General features: G+C 42.9%; 1 protein-coding gene across 2 annotated transcripts; it reads right to left on the bottom strand.

Annotated features, from left to right (window-relative positions):
• Positions 1-2,459: 2,459 nt before the first annotated feature.
• On the bottom strand, positions 2,460-13,426 carry LOC124701108 (serine/threonine-protein kinase BLUS1-like). Of its 2 annotated transcripts, none has more exons than XM_047233155.1 (22): positions 13,284-13,426; positions 11,891-12,145; positions 11,691-11,815; positions 11,546-11,590; positions 10,084-10,165; positions 9,565-9,633; positions 9,232-9,402; positions 9,103-9,153; positions 8,028-8,096; positions 7,879-7,941; positions 7,566-7,633; positions 7,140-7,412; positions 6,370-6,503; positions 5,955-6,040; positions 5,811-5,855; positions 5,654-5,713; positions 4,710-4,811; positions 4,564-4,615; positions 4,447-4,487; positions 4,279-4,343; positions 3,223-3,274; positions 2,460-3,008 (listed from the first exon to the last, which is right to left on the bottom strand). In XM_047233155.1, the coding sequence occupies exons 1-22, from the start codon at positions 13,395-13,397 to the stop codon at positions 2,931-2,933; spliced, it is 2,100 nt and encodes a 699-aa protein (XP_047089111.1). In that variant the 5' UTR covers positions 13,398-13,426; the 3' UTR covers positions 2,460-2,930. The 2 variants fall into 2 exon arrangements, with proteins under 2 accessions (XP_047089111.1, XP_047089112.1); XM_047233156.1 differs by having other exon boundaries at positions 7,575-7,633.
• Positions 13,427-14,247: the final 821 nt, after the last annotated feature.

Genomic DNA, 14,247 nt, shown 5'->3' with positions numbered 1-14,247 from the left:
CCGACCTTACACAATACAAATATAATGGAGGGACAAGTTAAGCAATAATGTATGCCTATGATTTTTTCCTACCAAACTTTCAGAACATCCCCACCACTGCTTGGAAGGAAGGTGTAGTGTGCTGGTCTTTTGGGGAGCCCTGCCATGATCAGCAAGCAAAGATCTCGTCAACGATTCAGACGTTTTCCCCGATCACTAGGAGAGACAACGACCTGGAACTCCGAGGATGCATGCGAAAGATTGGCCGTCAATTACGAGTGCAAATTCCGCAACTAGTTGAGCCGCACCCTATTATCAGATGTCACACTTTCGAGTTTTCAAAGAAATGTGAAATAAAATCGTGAACATGTGTTATGTTGTATCTTGTACACTTATTGAATTCTGTTCCAAAATATGACATGTGTGACATGTAGAAAAAACAAAAGACCAAAGTTGAATAGTATTTAACTATTCACATATCATTTGTATTTTTTTGTGCAGGCCAGACATTTTTTTAAAAAAGTTATGAAACTTCGGCAGATGCACAATTGCGCAACATAATATATTTCCCAGATTTTTTTTCGTATTTTATAAAATTAAAGTGTGACATCCAACAATAGGATACGGATACAACTAGTTGCAAATAAGAGTTTCCCGTGCGTTGCGAACACTGCAGGATTATGCTACGCGGGGTTGCATCGACATTGTCCAGATGTACTGCTGAATCCAGCACCGCCGGAGATAGGGATTGCCCTCAGGCTTGAATGCTTCAGGGTATCTCCAACCGGCTGACCCAAACGGACGCGCTGGGTCATCCGTTTTAGGCCGTTTGGGTGGCCGCCCGGACACGCGGACAGCGGCCCGCGTCCGCGTGTCCGTTTGGGTCGCGCGCTACGCCCAACGTGTGGACGCATCGCATAATGGGAGAAACACGAAAACAAAAGGAAAATGGCAAATTTAAACGATATTTGATTAAACATATGCCCTATTTTGGGCAAATTTGTACATAGCCCTATTTTGGGCAAATAACTAACAAAAGAAGCCCCTATATGGGCTTTTAAATATAAACTAAAAACCCTCTATTAGGGTTTGGTCGGTGGCGCGGTGGCCGCCGGTGCGCCGCCTAGCCCCTGTGGGCGTCGTCGGCGACGTCGTCGTCGTGGACGACGTCCCCGGGCGGCGAGGCGCTGTTGTGGCTCGACCGCGCCGGGGACTCCGGCCACGGAGACCACAGGGCCTCCTCCCAGGCCGAGTGGGGGTCCGGAGCCACCCGAGGCTGCGGCGGCGCACGGAGCGGCGCCTCCTCCCTGAGCCGCTGCTGCCTCTCCTGCCAGGCGCGGCGCCTGGCCTCCTGCCGCCGCTGCTCCTCGCGGCGCTCCTCGTCGGCGCGACGCCTGGCCTCCTCCCGCCGCGCCGCCTCCTCCTCCTCCCGTCGCGCCTGGCGGGCCTGGGCGTAGAGCTCCCAGCCCTCCGCCTCCTCGACCTCCCGCCGGGCCGCCTCCTCCATCTCGGAGGTGCGAATGGCCGCATGGAGGTGCGGCCATTTCGCCTCCTCCTCCGCCGCCGAGATCATCAGCCCGGCGCGGAGGTCCGGGTCCTCCTCCGAGGACTCGGGCTTCGGCTCGAGCAGGAGAGGCGGCGGTTGCGGCAATGCCACACCGCCGCGGGCGGCCTCTCCGATGTGGAGGCCGCCTCGGTTTCTTCCCGCAGCCCGCAGCGCCAGCGGGCGAGGGCGGCTGCTGCTCGCCTCGTCGTCATTGGCGGAAGCGAACCGTCGCTTGGCCATGGCGACGGTTTCGCTGCGGGGAGTGGAGTGGGGACTGGAGTGGACGGATCTGCCGATGGAGAGGCAGTCGTCCAGTCCCCATTTAATAGACTCCCTGGTCACCGACAGGTGGGCCCCAGGGAGACGAGGCGACTAGCGCCCGAACGCGAGCGGACGGCGCGTGCCATCCGCGGCCACCCAAACCTAGCCCAGATTTGGGCCGGATTTGCGTCGTTCCGGACGCCGCGGCCGTCTGCTTTTGCGGTGCGTCCCCGCGCTGGGCCGCGTTTTTGTCCGCTCCGGCTCGACCCAAACGGACGCGCGGTGCGGTTTGAATCGCGCGGTTGGAGATGCCCTCACAATCGTCCTGTTGGCGTTGCTCGTAGGAAGAAGGGCGCATGGCAGTGTTGCTGGTGTCAGTTGACATAACTTTGACCACATATCTAACGTGTTTATTTGTAAACCTAACAAAAATGAACTGTAATCATCCCGTAATCTTGGAGACAATATTTACTAGAGTTTAGTCCAGGTAACTAACATTCTAAAAATTTTACAAGCATGAAAGTAAACGGAAGACATTACAGGAGGTTAGGAGTTCAGTTAATTAATAATAAGTGAAAACACTATCAGGGGAGATCACCTTCGTACTCTCAACCTAACAAAATGTACAAGGGAGCAGTTCTCTTGCTTAAAATGGACACATACAATTGTTAGATGGGATTCACTACAAACTCAATTCTTTTCTCATATATTCCAAATCATTCGGCATATATTATATAATACATTCAAGCTTCAATTATTCTAGCACTCCTCTGCGATCAAATGGGCTCAACTATACTGGCTGGCATCAGTGGCCAACCGAATGATAAGCACGGCCAAAATGAATGGGCACCACAAGATGATAAAAATAAACAACTCTACTAACTATAAATAATATGTACAAACGGGGAGCAACAAGATAAATCCCAGTCGACCATCAACGAGCATATTCTCTTACTAAACCTTGAAGAGCTCTCCGTCTCCTCTGCTCGAGCTCTTTGTGGATATGTCTTAGAAATCTCAAACTCCTCGCTGGAAGGCAAGCCTCAGGGCAGGCAGCGTATAGTCACCAGAATACTCCTTTTTCTTTGCAGGTGTCAGCACTCACCAGAACACACCTTGTAGTACTAAAAGGTGCCTTACCATGTCAAGCTTCTTGATTGTCCTGCTCTCTCGTGTCGATTATTTCTTCTTGGCAGTACAGTGCATTTAGCTCTTCTTGCAGCTGCAAGTATTGCAGAAGACCCATCAGACACATGATCATCTTTCACGTGGTATTAATTTCCACCCTTGTTTTGCCATTTGTATGATGCTCTATTTCGATTTACCACCCTCCCCCAACCCTTAGTTGGAGATTAAACAATTCAGCTCTTCACTGCAGATGATTCTTAAGTGAAAACATAGCAGAGAAAACTCATGAGAAGTAGATTGACACTGACCTGAACATGTTTCAGCTTTGACGCAATCAATTCATCAGTTAAAGAAATCATTCTGCAAGAGACAAATTTAGATTAATGCTTGGATTTTCAAATAATTGTTTGACATAAGAAATAATAAAGAATCTAAAAGCAAAATTACTGAAGAGAGAACAAAGATGCATCCTAGTCATGTAAAAATCTCGATTGGAGTACCCATTGAGCCTGACAAAGCCCAAAAATACACCATGATTTTCAGATTATGCTTAGCTGTTTCAGTACAGATCTCTAAGACATATCCAGAGATCACCTTCTGCAGATGGCGTGTACTATCTAATTTGACACACGAAGTCCCGAATTCACTAATGTCCACTGGATTTCCTACCACAGAAGAATGCAGAAAGCAGTGTATTTTTAGCTAGTAACTGCTAGTCAAAATGTCATGAATTTGTTTCCTTGGAAACATTTATCGGTGAAGCATTACATCATACTTATAAAACTTTAACTCGGCTCACTACTGAGTTGAATGAGAAGATAGCTACACACACCTTGCAGAAGTAACTCGAAAAAATTTAACTGGTGTCGGAGCAGGGATTGGAGAAGGCAATGAAGTGAAAGTGGAGGCAAGCGGTAGAGGTTAGGACAATGTGAAACAAGTAGACACGAACAGGCAGAACCCAAACTTAGCAAGACATGCACAAGATTGTCATGTGGCAACACAGTAAAATGGAGATGATAAATGTTGCGGTTGGATTAGGTTGGGTTCTAACTCTTGACGTGGCACAGGCACACAGTAAAGCAGAAAAAACAGCTCACAGAATCAGGCAGCATTATCGCTAATAATGCAAGATAGCAACCTGATATCGGCAATGACAAGCAAAAGCCTGGCATAAATATAACAGATCACTGACATCCAATAGGATTGAGGTGTAGAACAGAGTGGTTTAGTGCAGTAATTATAAAGAAAGTTTAGTGTTTCGCTGTTTGCAAATGGAAGTAGAAACTTCTCCATATACAAATTTTGAATGTGAGAGGATATGGTTACCCTTCCAAATATCAATTGCCAAGTAATTGACCTACCTAGATTGTAATTCGAATATTTTAGTAAGAAGTGTCCGTTCTCCCCCAGCACCTCCCGTTTCAACCTGGCAAAAAAAGGAGCACACACTTATGCGTCGATTTTTTTTTATAGTAGCTATTCCATTGCAAGTGGATTTTCTATATATATTCATCAATGAAGCTGCTTACCCTTGTATCACCCTCCACAGTCTGAACTCTAGACTGGAGCCCTGGAAAAAATGAAGTATTTTAAACATAGAAGGAGAAAAATAGAAACTTCCAGTAGCTACAGTAGAAATAAATTACCATCCATTTTCTCATTCTGTTGCAAGTTACTCATTAGGTTCGTGATGAGATCCTGGGAAAAGAAAATGGAATATGGTTACAGTACCGAACAACAAATATTTGTACCACAAATGCCTTAAAGGTATTGTACTGAGTTACTTCCATACTTGCTGAAATGTGGTCTGCTGTACAAGGTTTTGAAGATGGGGAATCAGAACTGATGCAGAAACTGAGCTGTTGGAGAATTCCTTTCGATATTGGTTATTAGACTGCAAAACCGATGCATTCAGGCATAAAAATAGAACAGAGATAAAAGAGAGGAAAGGGATATGAAGGTGGTCAATATTGTGCGTACGACAGCCATTACTGCACTGAGTTATCAAAAACAAATAAATGCAGAAGTACTACTGGTCCAAAATTGGGAACCTCTACCCTTCTATACCTCATAATCTTTTAAAGAGTCTAAATTTCTTAATGAGTGGACATGTTAACAGCATGAGGGAGTGCATACTACTAGCCTAAAAAACGTATTAAATGCAGAAATTAAGATCCAGATAAACTGTACACAATCAATAAAAATGATATGCGGCACAGGCATATGAATTAGATTTGATATACATAATTCAAACAGGGCAAATAAGCTCTACACAATCAATAAAAACGATATGCACCACAAGCATAAGAATTAGATTTGATATACATAATTCAAACATGGCAAAATTGACCATTTTCAACATATTTTCTACTGCTTTAGAGTTCAGTTCTTGCATGCGACTAATCCAAGAATTCAATGCCGTAAACCAGATATCAGTATCACCTGATATGCAGTTGACGTTTCTAAAAGAAAATAAAACATCTTATACAGGTTATACACGTTCACACCAAATATGATCAAAGAAAAGAAATGGAGCCAAATAACTTCAGAAAGATAGTTGCACAGACCTTAAACCATCCCATTAAATCGGAACTTGTGTAGTTTAATTTAAAATCAGAAAAATATCACGAGTGTTACATCAAGGGAAAAACAAAAGATTAAGTGCAATAATATGTAATCACAAAATAAAAAATCTCCAAATGATATGTTTCATCAAGTTTAGATAAGAAAGCGTACCACTGGCTTAGCCTTCACTGGCCAAGCACCAACACTGGCTGATTTTCTCAGTGCAGATCCCTGAGAACTCCCAGTATCAGTGGTAACTCATGGTGAGGTGCATATTCATGTAGAGTGCAGTAGAGATTTTTATGAATAGATTTTAACCAATGCTTACCTCCTGTGGTCTAGGTGAAATTTTGACCACTGGAATTTCCTGAACCTGTCAGTTAGATTTTATTTAGTTTTACTTTGAAATGGTCTTGTTCTGCTATGGATCACTATCTACTGACATGTATGCATTTCTCAACTGGTAACCCACCTTTGCCAGATCAAAACTTTCGGATGTCACTGAAAATCGGCCTTTTATTTCAACCTTAGGTTTATCTCCCAAGGAGCCCACATACCCTGCATATAAACAGAAAATCACATGCCTTTCAATGCACAAGTCACTAGGGACTAGAGTAGACAGGAATATTGGTCACACTAAGCCAATGTTAATGCGTGATTCCAAGTCTTTTCATCTACATTGCGAAAAGTGGTGAAATTTTATGTAAGAACAATGAGTGTTTATCCTACTTCCAGAAAATTGAATATGAGCAGACAGGGCACTTTCAGAAGCACATTGAATGCTGTGCTGCTGTGTAAGCTAATGTTAGCCCATGGCTGCAGATTTTTCCTGTACATTGACAAAATTGGTGCATAACAGTGTTAGAACAAGGGTTGCTTTATCCTACCTCCAGAAGACCGAATAGGGGCAGACAGACTATTTGCAGAAGCACGAGTTGAAAGTGACAGAGGACCACTAAGATCATCAATTTTTCCAGAGTCATTCTTTTGTTTACTAGATACTGATTGACCTCCCGCATCCCTGTGATGAGGAACAACAATCAAATGCAATTTAAACTGGTATGCTAATGCAAAGTACTAATATAATAGAACTTGCATTAAGGAAGAGATCTTTTACAGTACCCATTATATATCAGACTGTCCATTCTTTTCAATCAAGTGTATCAGATTCTTTTTTGGAGGACATCAAGCGTATCAGATTAGTGGGGATTTGGTTGTACTCCACGGTAAGTATTGGAAGTGGCATTCACTTAGGGGGTACAACTATGATAAACACTTCTAGTTATTAGTATAGGGACACAACGAAATATCCAGTATGCTGGCGGATGGAAGTTAAAGCTAATCAGTGCATAATGACTTTTAACAATATACAGTTAGATTATGCTCATACTCCATCCACATGTAAGGAAACTCCAAAATGTGTTATGTCCATGAATACTCGGATATACAAATTCGATTATCTATCAATACACTTATTTCAGAAACAAATTGGTCATGATTTATAAATAAGAATTATCAGAACTCCATAGATGAAATTGAAGAACTAAACAACAGTCCATTAGAATATAGACAGATTAAACCGCATTTATTATTCAATCTGGAGCATATGCAATAGATCAAAATTAGTGGAACTAGTCAGTGAAAACTGTTAATATACCTATCAATAATAGGACCTCTTCCATTGATGGAACTATCGCCGGTACCAGAGTATAGAATTGGGCCAGAGTAAGTTCTTTGTCTTTGTTTTTGTCTAACTTCACTTTTACAATTTCCCGCCTCAGAACCATGCTTCGGTGTAGAGCATAATGAGTCATTTTCTGATCCATCAACCTTCCATACAGAATCGGCATTGCCAATGTCAGAAGCCAAATCTTCATCTATTTCAGGGCCATTTCCACCTGGATTTACTGCAGTGGCACAAGTTCGTTCACTGAAATATAACAAACTACTATGAATACACTATTAAGTATTAACACTAAAGCAGGAAAGTAATACAGCAATATGCATCAAGGTTCACTGATCCTCTTGTTATAAATCAAATATTGATCCTATAGAGTTGAATGAATGCTTAAATGTTACATACTGATTTGACCTGTGGTTACTTCCATTCAGAAGTGTTGATTTTCCAAGATGGCTCTCGGAAGATGCATCCTGCCAATAAAGCATTCAAAGACATATTGTTACGATTCCTTCTTGCATGTAAGAAAACATTTGGTAATAACACAACGGGGAATGCAAATAATTTTACAGTCTTAAAAGTTAGTGAGAAACTACATAGCAGTGACAAAAGGGTTGAAGATCTTTGTCCTATACAGTTTCTATCATCACTACTTCACTAGTTCACTACAGCACGGATTGAAAGTCATTAATTTGAAACGGAATCAAATCAAGCAAACCTTCTCAACTTCAGTTGTTCTGTCATCATTCTCCTTTATTTCAGGTGGATCGTCATCATTAATCTGCATAAGTTTGGGATTACTTGTAAGGTGATATCATAACCACTATAACCTAAAGATTGAATTGGTGATGTAAGCAACCGCTTTACCAGTAATGCCTGAGCCTTTAGATCCTCAATATCAAAGTGCCATGCGCTGACACCTCGTTGGTACTCACTCTGTTGGACGGCAATCACAGACCACAAGAAAACCAGCTAAGTGGATTGAAAGATGGAATTTCATATATGCATTTCTTAAATAGAAAATTAATATGGAATTAGCTATACACAATGTTTTAAAAAAATTACGGCACTATCGTGATGCATATCCCCCGAAAAAATTACAACAGCACCGTACAAGATTAGATTCCAGCAAAAACTCCATAGCGAGCAAAAGAACCTTAATTTGCATGGAGCCATAATATGGAATTAGTTATATACAACGTTTTCAACAATTACAACACTATGATGATGCATTCCCCCCAAAAGTTTACAACAAAGTTCTGTACAAGATAAGGTTCCAACAAAAACTCTAAACGAGCAAACACACCTTAATTTGCAAGTAGCCATGATATTCTATGCAATAAGATGTGACTACCTAATTGTTTGCATGTGAAACAAAACAGGTCTTCCAGTGAGTTTGAGACAAATTAATTGGTCATACAAACGAATGTCTTAGCTCAAACATGTTTTGGTTATCTTTTTATATGAAGAGAATCAAATTATAACGTACAAGAGGTCAACTTCTAAAAATGGGTGGCTGTGAGTCTTATTTTGTTTTACACTTGGTCCGTTTCAAAATAATTGTCGCAAATTTATCTAGATTCGTATGTATCTTCCACTAAATCAAGTCTAGATATATGTGAATCTAGATAAATCTGCAACACTTATATTCGAATGGAGGGAGTAGATCCTAAAATCATCAATTGACATAGTACAATCAACCAACAAGTCATTAACAAAAGCAAACATATATTTAATTATTCATATAGTCAGCAGACCAAACTAATGCCCCAATTGCAAGTTCATTTTGCATAGAGCCTGGACTTACATCACAGTGTGTGATTAAATACCATGCCATTCAAGTTTGTGTAGTAAATAAACTAAATTTACTTTCATTGCTCTAATGGGAATAAAAAACTTCACTGAAAGCATAGAATAACATATGAGTGTTGATATCACAAACCATAGAAAGTGCTTCCTGTTCGGAAGAAGCCAGATGTGCTGCATCCTTTTGCTGGAAAGGCACAGTAATTTAGTGTGATATAATTGTCCCAGTGTGAAGTAAGAAAATAAGATATCACAAGAGCAAAACCTGGAGTGTCTTCACACGCTCCCATAGAGGGGGCAAATCAGTTATAATACTCTTAACTGTCAGCTGTGGGACCTTTGCGTTCTTAAAAAACGAATGCTTCAGTAACTTTTCAGCTGTTGGCCTCTTAGTTTGATCTTTTACCAAGCACATTGCAACCATTTCCTTGAAAGACTGTAATTAAAGCAGAAAAGCCTTCATTAGAAGGGTAAAAATTGTAATCTAATATATCTACTCTGCACGTAACTGAAACAGCTTCCTAAGACAAGTAGGGTCAGTAAAACATAACAAAAAGACATTCACAAGCCAATAATTAGCTAACAGGACCAGTACTACCTTTGAGAATTTTCTGTCACGGTCGTAATCAAGACCTGGTGGGGCATTTTGAAGGGTCATGAGAAGAACCTGCATCCAAATGACAAACCGCAGTTAAACAGAAAGTGTATATACAAAGGGTTGCAACCTTTGACAATATCCTTGATTGACCACAAAAGTTTGTACACACACTAACTTCATGGACAAGACCACCTAGTTTATGCTTAACTTCTACAATATTGTTGTCATTGAAAGAAGATATGCACAGTAGCATAATGGGATTTTACCCAAGGGACAAGTGCTCTTTTCCAGACAAAAAAAGTGATGTAATCACAGAAGCACAAGTATAACAGTAACATGAAAAATGATGGAAATTTTATGTCTGAAAACTGCAAATAGGACACCTTGATGCAAGTTTAAATATAAGAAAAATTATAATGGCAGTGCTTAAACACCCGTTACTTACAGTTGCTCATTCCAAAACAGGAAAACTGCAATAATTTAGAAGTATTTTTTTTTTTTTTGCAGAAGACTCATTACCTTCATGGGAGGATACTTAGAGAAGGGAGCATGACCATGTGCAAGCTCCAGTGCAGTTATTCCAAATGACCAGATGTCGGCTCTGTACATAGGGTAAAAATAGTTATGAACACACCTCGAATATATAATACTCCCTCCATTCCCATGCATAGGGCGTATATATTTTTCACAATTTTGACCATAAAGGAAGGCGTGGGTGCATTGTTGCTATGACTTTGCCCAACATACCCGTGGGTGGTTTACTGTGCATGCAGCTTAAATTAGGCAATAGTTATTGTGCATGCAGTTTTTTGTTTGGAAAGCTGTGTGTGTGTAGCTTGAATTGGTTGTGCCTAGGCATGCAATCCTCAACAGCTCACACGGGATTAATAGCACGGATAACGAGGTGGCATATCAGTCGGGGACGGGGCAGTTAATTCTATAGAACGTGTATTATTTATGGTTACAGAGAGATTTTTCAGGGGTAAAATCACCCACAACTATCGAACCAAACTAGTTAATCCTAGTTCTCAGATATATGAACAGGGGGAGTAGTAACAAGGCAAAATATAAAGACATGATAAAAATACAGAAATGCAAGCCAAAGAGTATTGCAATTATAGAGTGGATAGATAAAAAGGACAAACGTAAAAAAGATTGTTAGACTGATTTTTAAAACTAGAGATAGCAATTCAGCATTTAATATGAACATAAAATTCCGAAACTACATTTGAGTGACCTTAGATGTACTAATGATACATGCTGCCTAGGGTTGAAAACGGAATGAGCCAACGGAAGCGACAATTGAACATAAAGTACAAATATAGTAGTTATACTACCTGGGCATCCTTTGGGCTGGGCCGGGCTGAAGAAAGCCTGACGCACGAAAAATAGTCCCAGGCCTGGCCGCCCATCGGACCGGCGGGACGGGCCACCTCCTATTTTGCTTATTTGGACTACCCAGGCTCGGCTCAGCCATTGGGCCAACATTTTCAGGCCTCTATGCCAAAGAATTTCAGGCCTAGCTGCCCATGCCCAGGTATGTAGTAGTACATAGCCTGGCCTGGTTGCAAGTGTCATGTAGGCCCTAGTTTCATGCATTCCATGGCCCGATGAGCAAGAGAAATGACCAAGTCAGACTACTATTTCGTACTTAGGCCTGGCTGGGATATATTTTGGGAAAGTTTCCGCATTTGTTTTTTCTAATTTCTTTGCTGTTTCCGTTGGAACTGGCTCTCTTGTTACCTTTTCCGTTTCCTTTTCCGTATCCTTTTTTTGCTCTCTGTTTCCTTTTTTTTCTCCAGAATAGGACGGCGTTCCGTTTTCAACCCTACTGCCAATGTAAATAGCTTGTTTATAGTGAAAAGATGATAGTCATCTCATGGTCCAAAGAAACTAATCAAGTGGCAGCTAGTGCATCAAGGTATTCTAGACTACACACTAGAGTAGCAAACATAACATGAATATGATATTCAAAACATACTTGAAATTATAACCGGTTCCAGGCTGGAGAACTTCTGGAGCCATCCTAAACACCAAACAAAAGAAGATAGCATGTCAAACATCTTCTCAAATGTTTAATACTTATTGAGCCTCTAGAAGAAGAAATTTTGAGAAAATATAGCTACCAGCACGGGGTTCCCACAAATGTATTCCTAGATCTTTGTCTATCACCTCTGTCAAATAAGCAAGCAGATACACCGAAGTCCCCAAGCTTTACTACACCAGGGCTATCGACAAGGATATTGCCCGCCTGCACAATGTCATATTTAGCAAAAGTGCTGATGAAATTAGCACAAAATAAACCTATAGAGCAGATTAAGCTAACCTTGACATCTCGGTGGATATGTCCTTGCCTATGGAGGTAATCTAGAGCCTTTAGTGTTTCTTTTAGAATAGAGCAGATGACAGGCTCTTCGAGGCCATCGGGGTATCCAACCTTCATTAGGTGTAAACATGAACCCTCTGCCATGAACGGCATTATCACCCAAAGGTTGTGATCGACAACGAACGAGCAATAAGCCTTGATGACATTCGGATGATCTATCAAGCTCATTATCTGAGCCTCCTTCCGCACATCATCCTGGAGAGGATATGTATAGATATTAGATACCACTTTGAGATGCTAAATACTATGTACTAACTTCAAGAGGCAAGCGGTACAAATATGTTCCCTATGAGATGTACTTTAACTGGTTGGTGTACTGTTTGGCGCTACTGAAGCGGGCACGCAATACTCCTGGTGATCATGACAACTAAAAAAATATGCAGTTACAGTTCCTTGCAACGAAGACGCAATTTAGAAAAAGTACTGCATCCTACATTTGGTTAACCGCATCTACATGCCATTTAGGGGCCACAAGCGCACTGTCGGAGAAGAATTTGTGAAAGTAATGAATAGCAAAACAAAGCATGCTGGAATCGTGCCTAGCAATACAGACAGGAGTCCCACCGTATCTCAGCGGCAAGGGTAGTGCAAGTCAGCAGAAAAATGGTGAAAACCCGACGATCAAAGTACAATTCACGAACAGAAATTGCAGAGTCAAGTATGTATACATATCAGATACCATTGTGAATATACAAATCTATTCATTATGAGACGGTGTACAGTTTGGTGCTACAGAAGCGGGCAAGCTGTAATCCTGGTGATCATGCCAGCTAAAAAATCCTTGCAAGGAAGACGCGATTTAGAAAAGTAGCGTGTCCTACATTTAATTCACCGCATCTACGTGCAATACAGAGAACAATTGGAAATTATCTATGTGATTTGTGAAATCAATAAATAGCAGTCGAAGCTTACCGGAGTTGTGCCAAACAAAGTAAAAGTACAGATAGGAGTCCTACGGTATCTCCAAACCAGCGGCAAGGGCAATGCAAGTCAGTAGCGAAATGACGAAAACAGAGGATCATCAAAGTAAAATTCGCGAACAGAGATTGCAGGATCGGGTATGTCAACTCGTCAAGTAGAGCTAAGTCGCATGATCCAGAGTCACCGTCTCACGCCAATAAACAGGGTTGCGTAGAGAAAGGGATGGGTAGATCGTTATCGATCGATCAGCCCGGCTTACCACAGACCAGCTCGAACGAAGGAGTGTGTCCGCAATGCGTTCCTAAATGACCCCATCTCCGCGATCGAACCGTCCCGATCAAAACCCTAGGACGCGCGCCCTTGCGCGAGCGACGGAGAATCAGAGAGGAGAGAGGGGGGCAGGGGAGCTCACGAGGTTACTGTTGACCCGATCGAGATCGAGGCACTTGACGGCGATGGTGGTGTTGGCGGGGAGGAAGACGGCGCGGTAGACGACGGCGTTGGCGCCGAAGCCAATCTCCTCCATGAGCCTGTAGTCGCCCGGCGACGCGGTGAAGTCGGGCGGCGGCGGCGGGGCCGCCGCCGCCGCGGACGGCAGCGAGGGCCGCCGCATGCTGCCGCTCCTGACCATCTTCCTCGCGGGCGGGGGCGCCGATCGCGCGCGCGCGGCCGCCGGCGGGGGCTGCTGGGGGCGGGCGTTGGTTCGTTGACTGGTGTCGCGCGCGTAGGAGTGGGGACTCTGGAGAGACCGAGGGGGGCGGAGCGGGGTGAAACGGGAACGGAGGATTTTGCGGAGGGATTGTTTCTGGCGTGGCGTGGTGTGGCGGGCGTGGGACGCGAGGGTGTTTGCGGGTATGAGGATGACTTGTGGGGACCGGTGTGGTGGGGCCGGTGTGGAAGTGGGGGTAATAGGTGGTGGTTGGGGCAGGGTGGAGTGGCCTAGGGAGGGAGGTGGATGCGGCCGGTGCGCTGGGCTGAGAGATCTCCGCCTCCCGATGTTGGTCTGTGAGCGATCAGCGGGATCGTCTGTGCGCAATGCGTTTCACCATCGGTATAAAATTCAGTATAGCCAGCCCATCTAACGGCGTCACGTAAACGACAAAAAATATCTGTAAAAACTCAGCCCACCGGCTAGATGTATAGTGATCAGCCTCTTCGCACATAGTACTAAAAGATAGTATATTTTCTCTCTCTTCTTTATAATCAATGCATTTCGAACCAAACTGTCTCTTTGGTCAGTTTGCGATGGCCTGCGGACATGAAAGAAAAAACATGTTTGTTTACTCTTGCAGCGGCCCTAATCGCATACCACATTTAGTCTGCGCGGAGCTTTCGAAGAGGATAATGGCGGCTGTTGTTGCTAACCAGAGGCTAAT

The sequence above is a fragment of the Lolium rigidum genome, chromosome 3, assembly GCF_022539505.1.
Source record: "Lolium rigidum isolate FL_2022 chromosome 3, APGP_CSIRO_Lrig_0.1, whole genome shotgun sequence".
NCBI classification, from domain to species: domain Eukaryota; kingdom Viridiplantae; phylum Streptophyta; class Magnoliopsida; order Poales; family Poaceae; genus Lolium; species Lolium rigidum.
The sequence above is the reverse complement of the archived record's forward strand: the minus strand, read 5'-3'. Positions and strand labels throughout refer to the sequence as shown.

Bases quoted from the DNA above. Each gene is read 5' to 3' on its own strand.
- LOC124701108 (XM_047233155.1), bottom strand. From the start codon at position 13,397: ATGGAGGAGATTGGCTTCGGCGCCAACGCCGTCGTCTACCGCGCCGTC. The intron at 12,146-13,283 runs GTGAGCTCCCCT...TATCCTCTCCAG, and splicing joins ATCGGGTCAACAGTAACCTC to GATGATGTGCGGAAGGAGGC. The intron at 5,714-5,810 runs GTAAGCATTGGT...GGGAGTTCTCAG, and splicing joins TTTCACCTAGACCACAGGAG to GGATCTGCACTGAGAAAATC.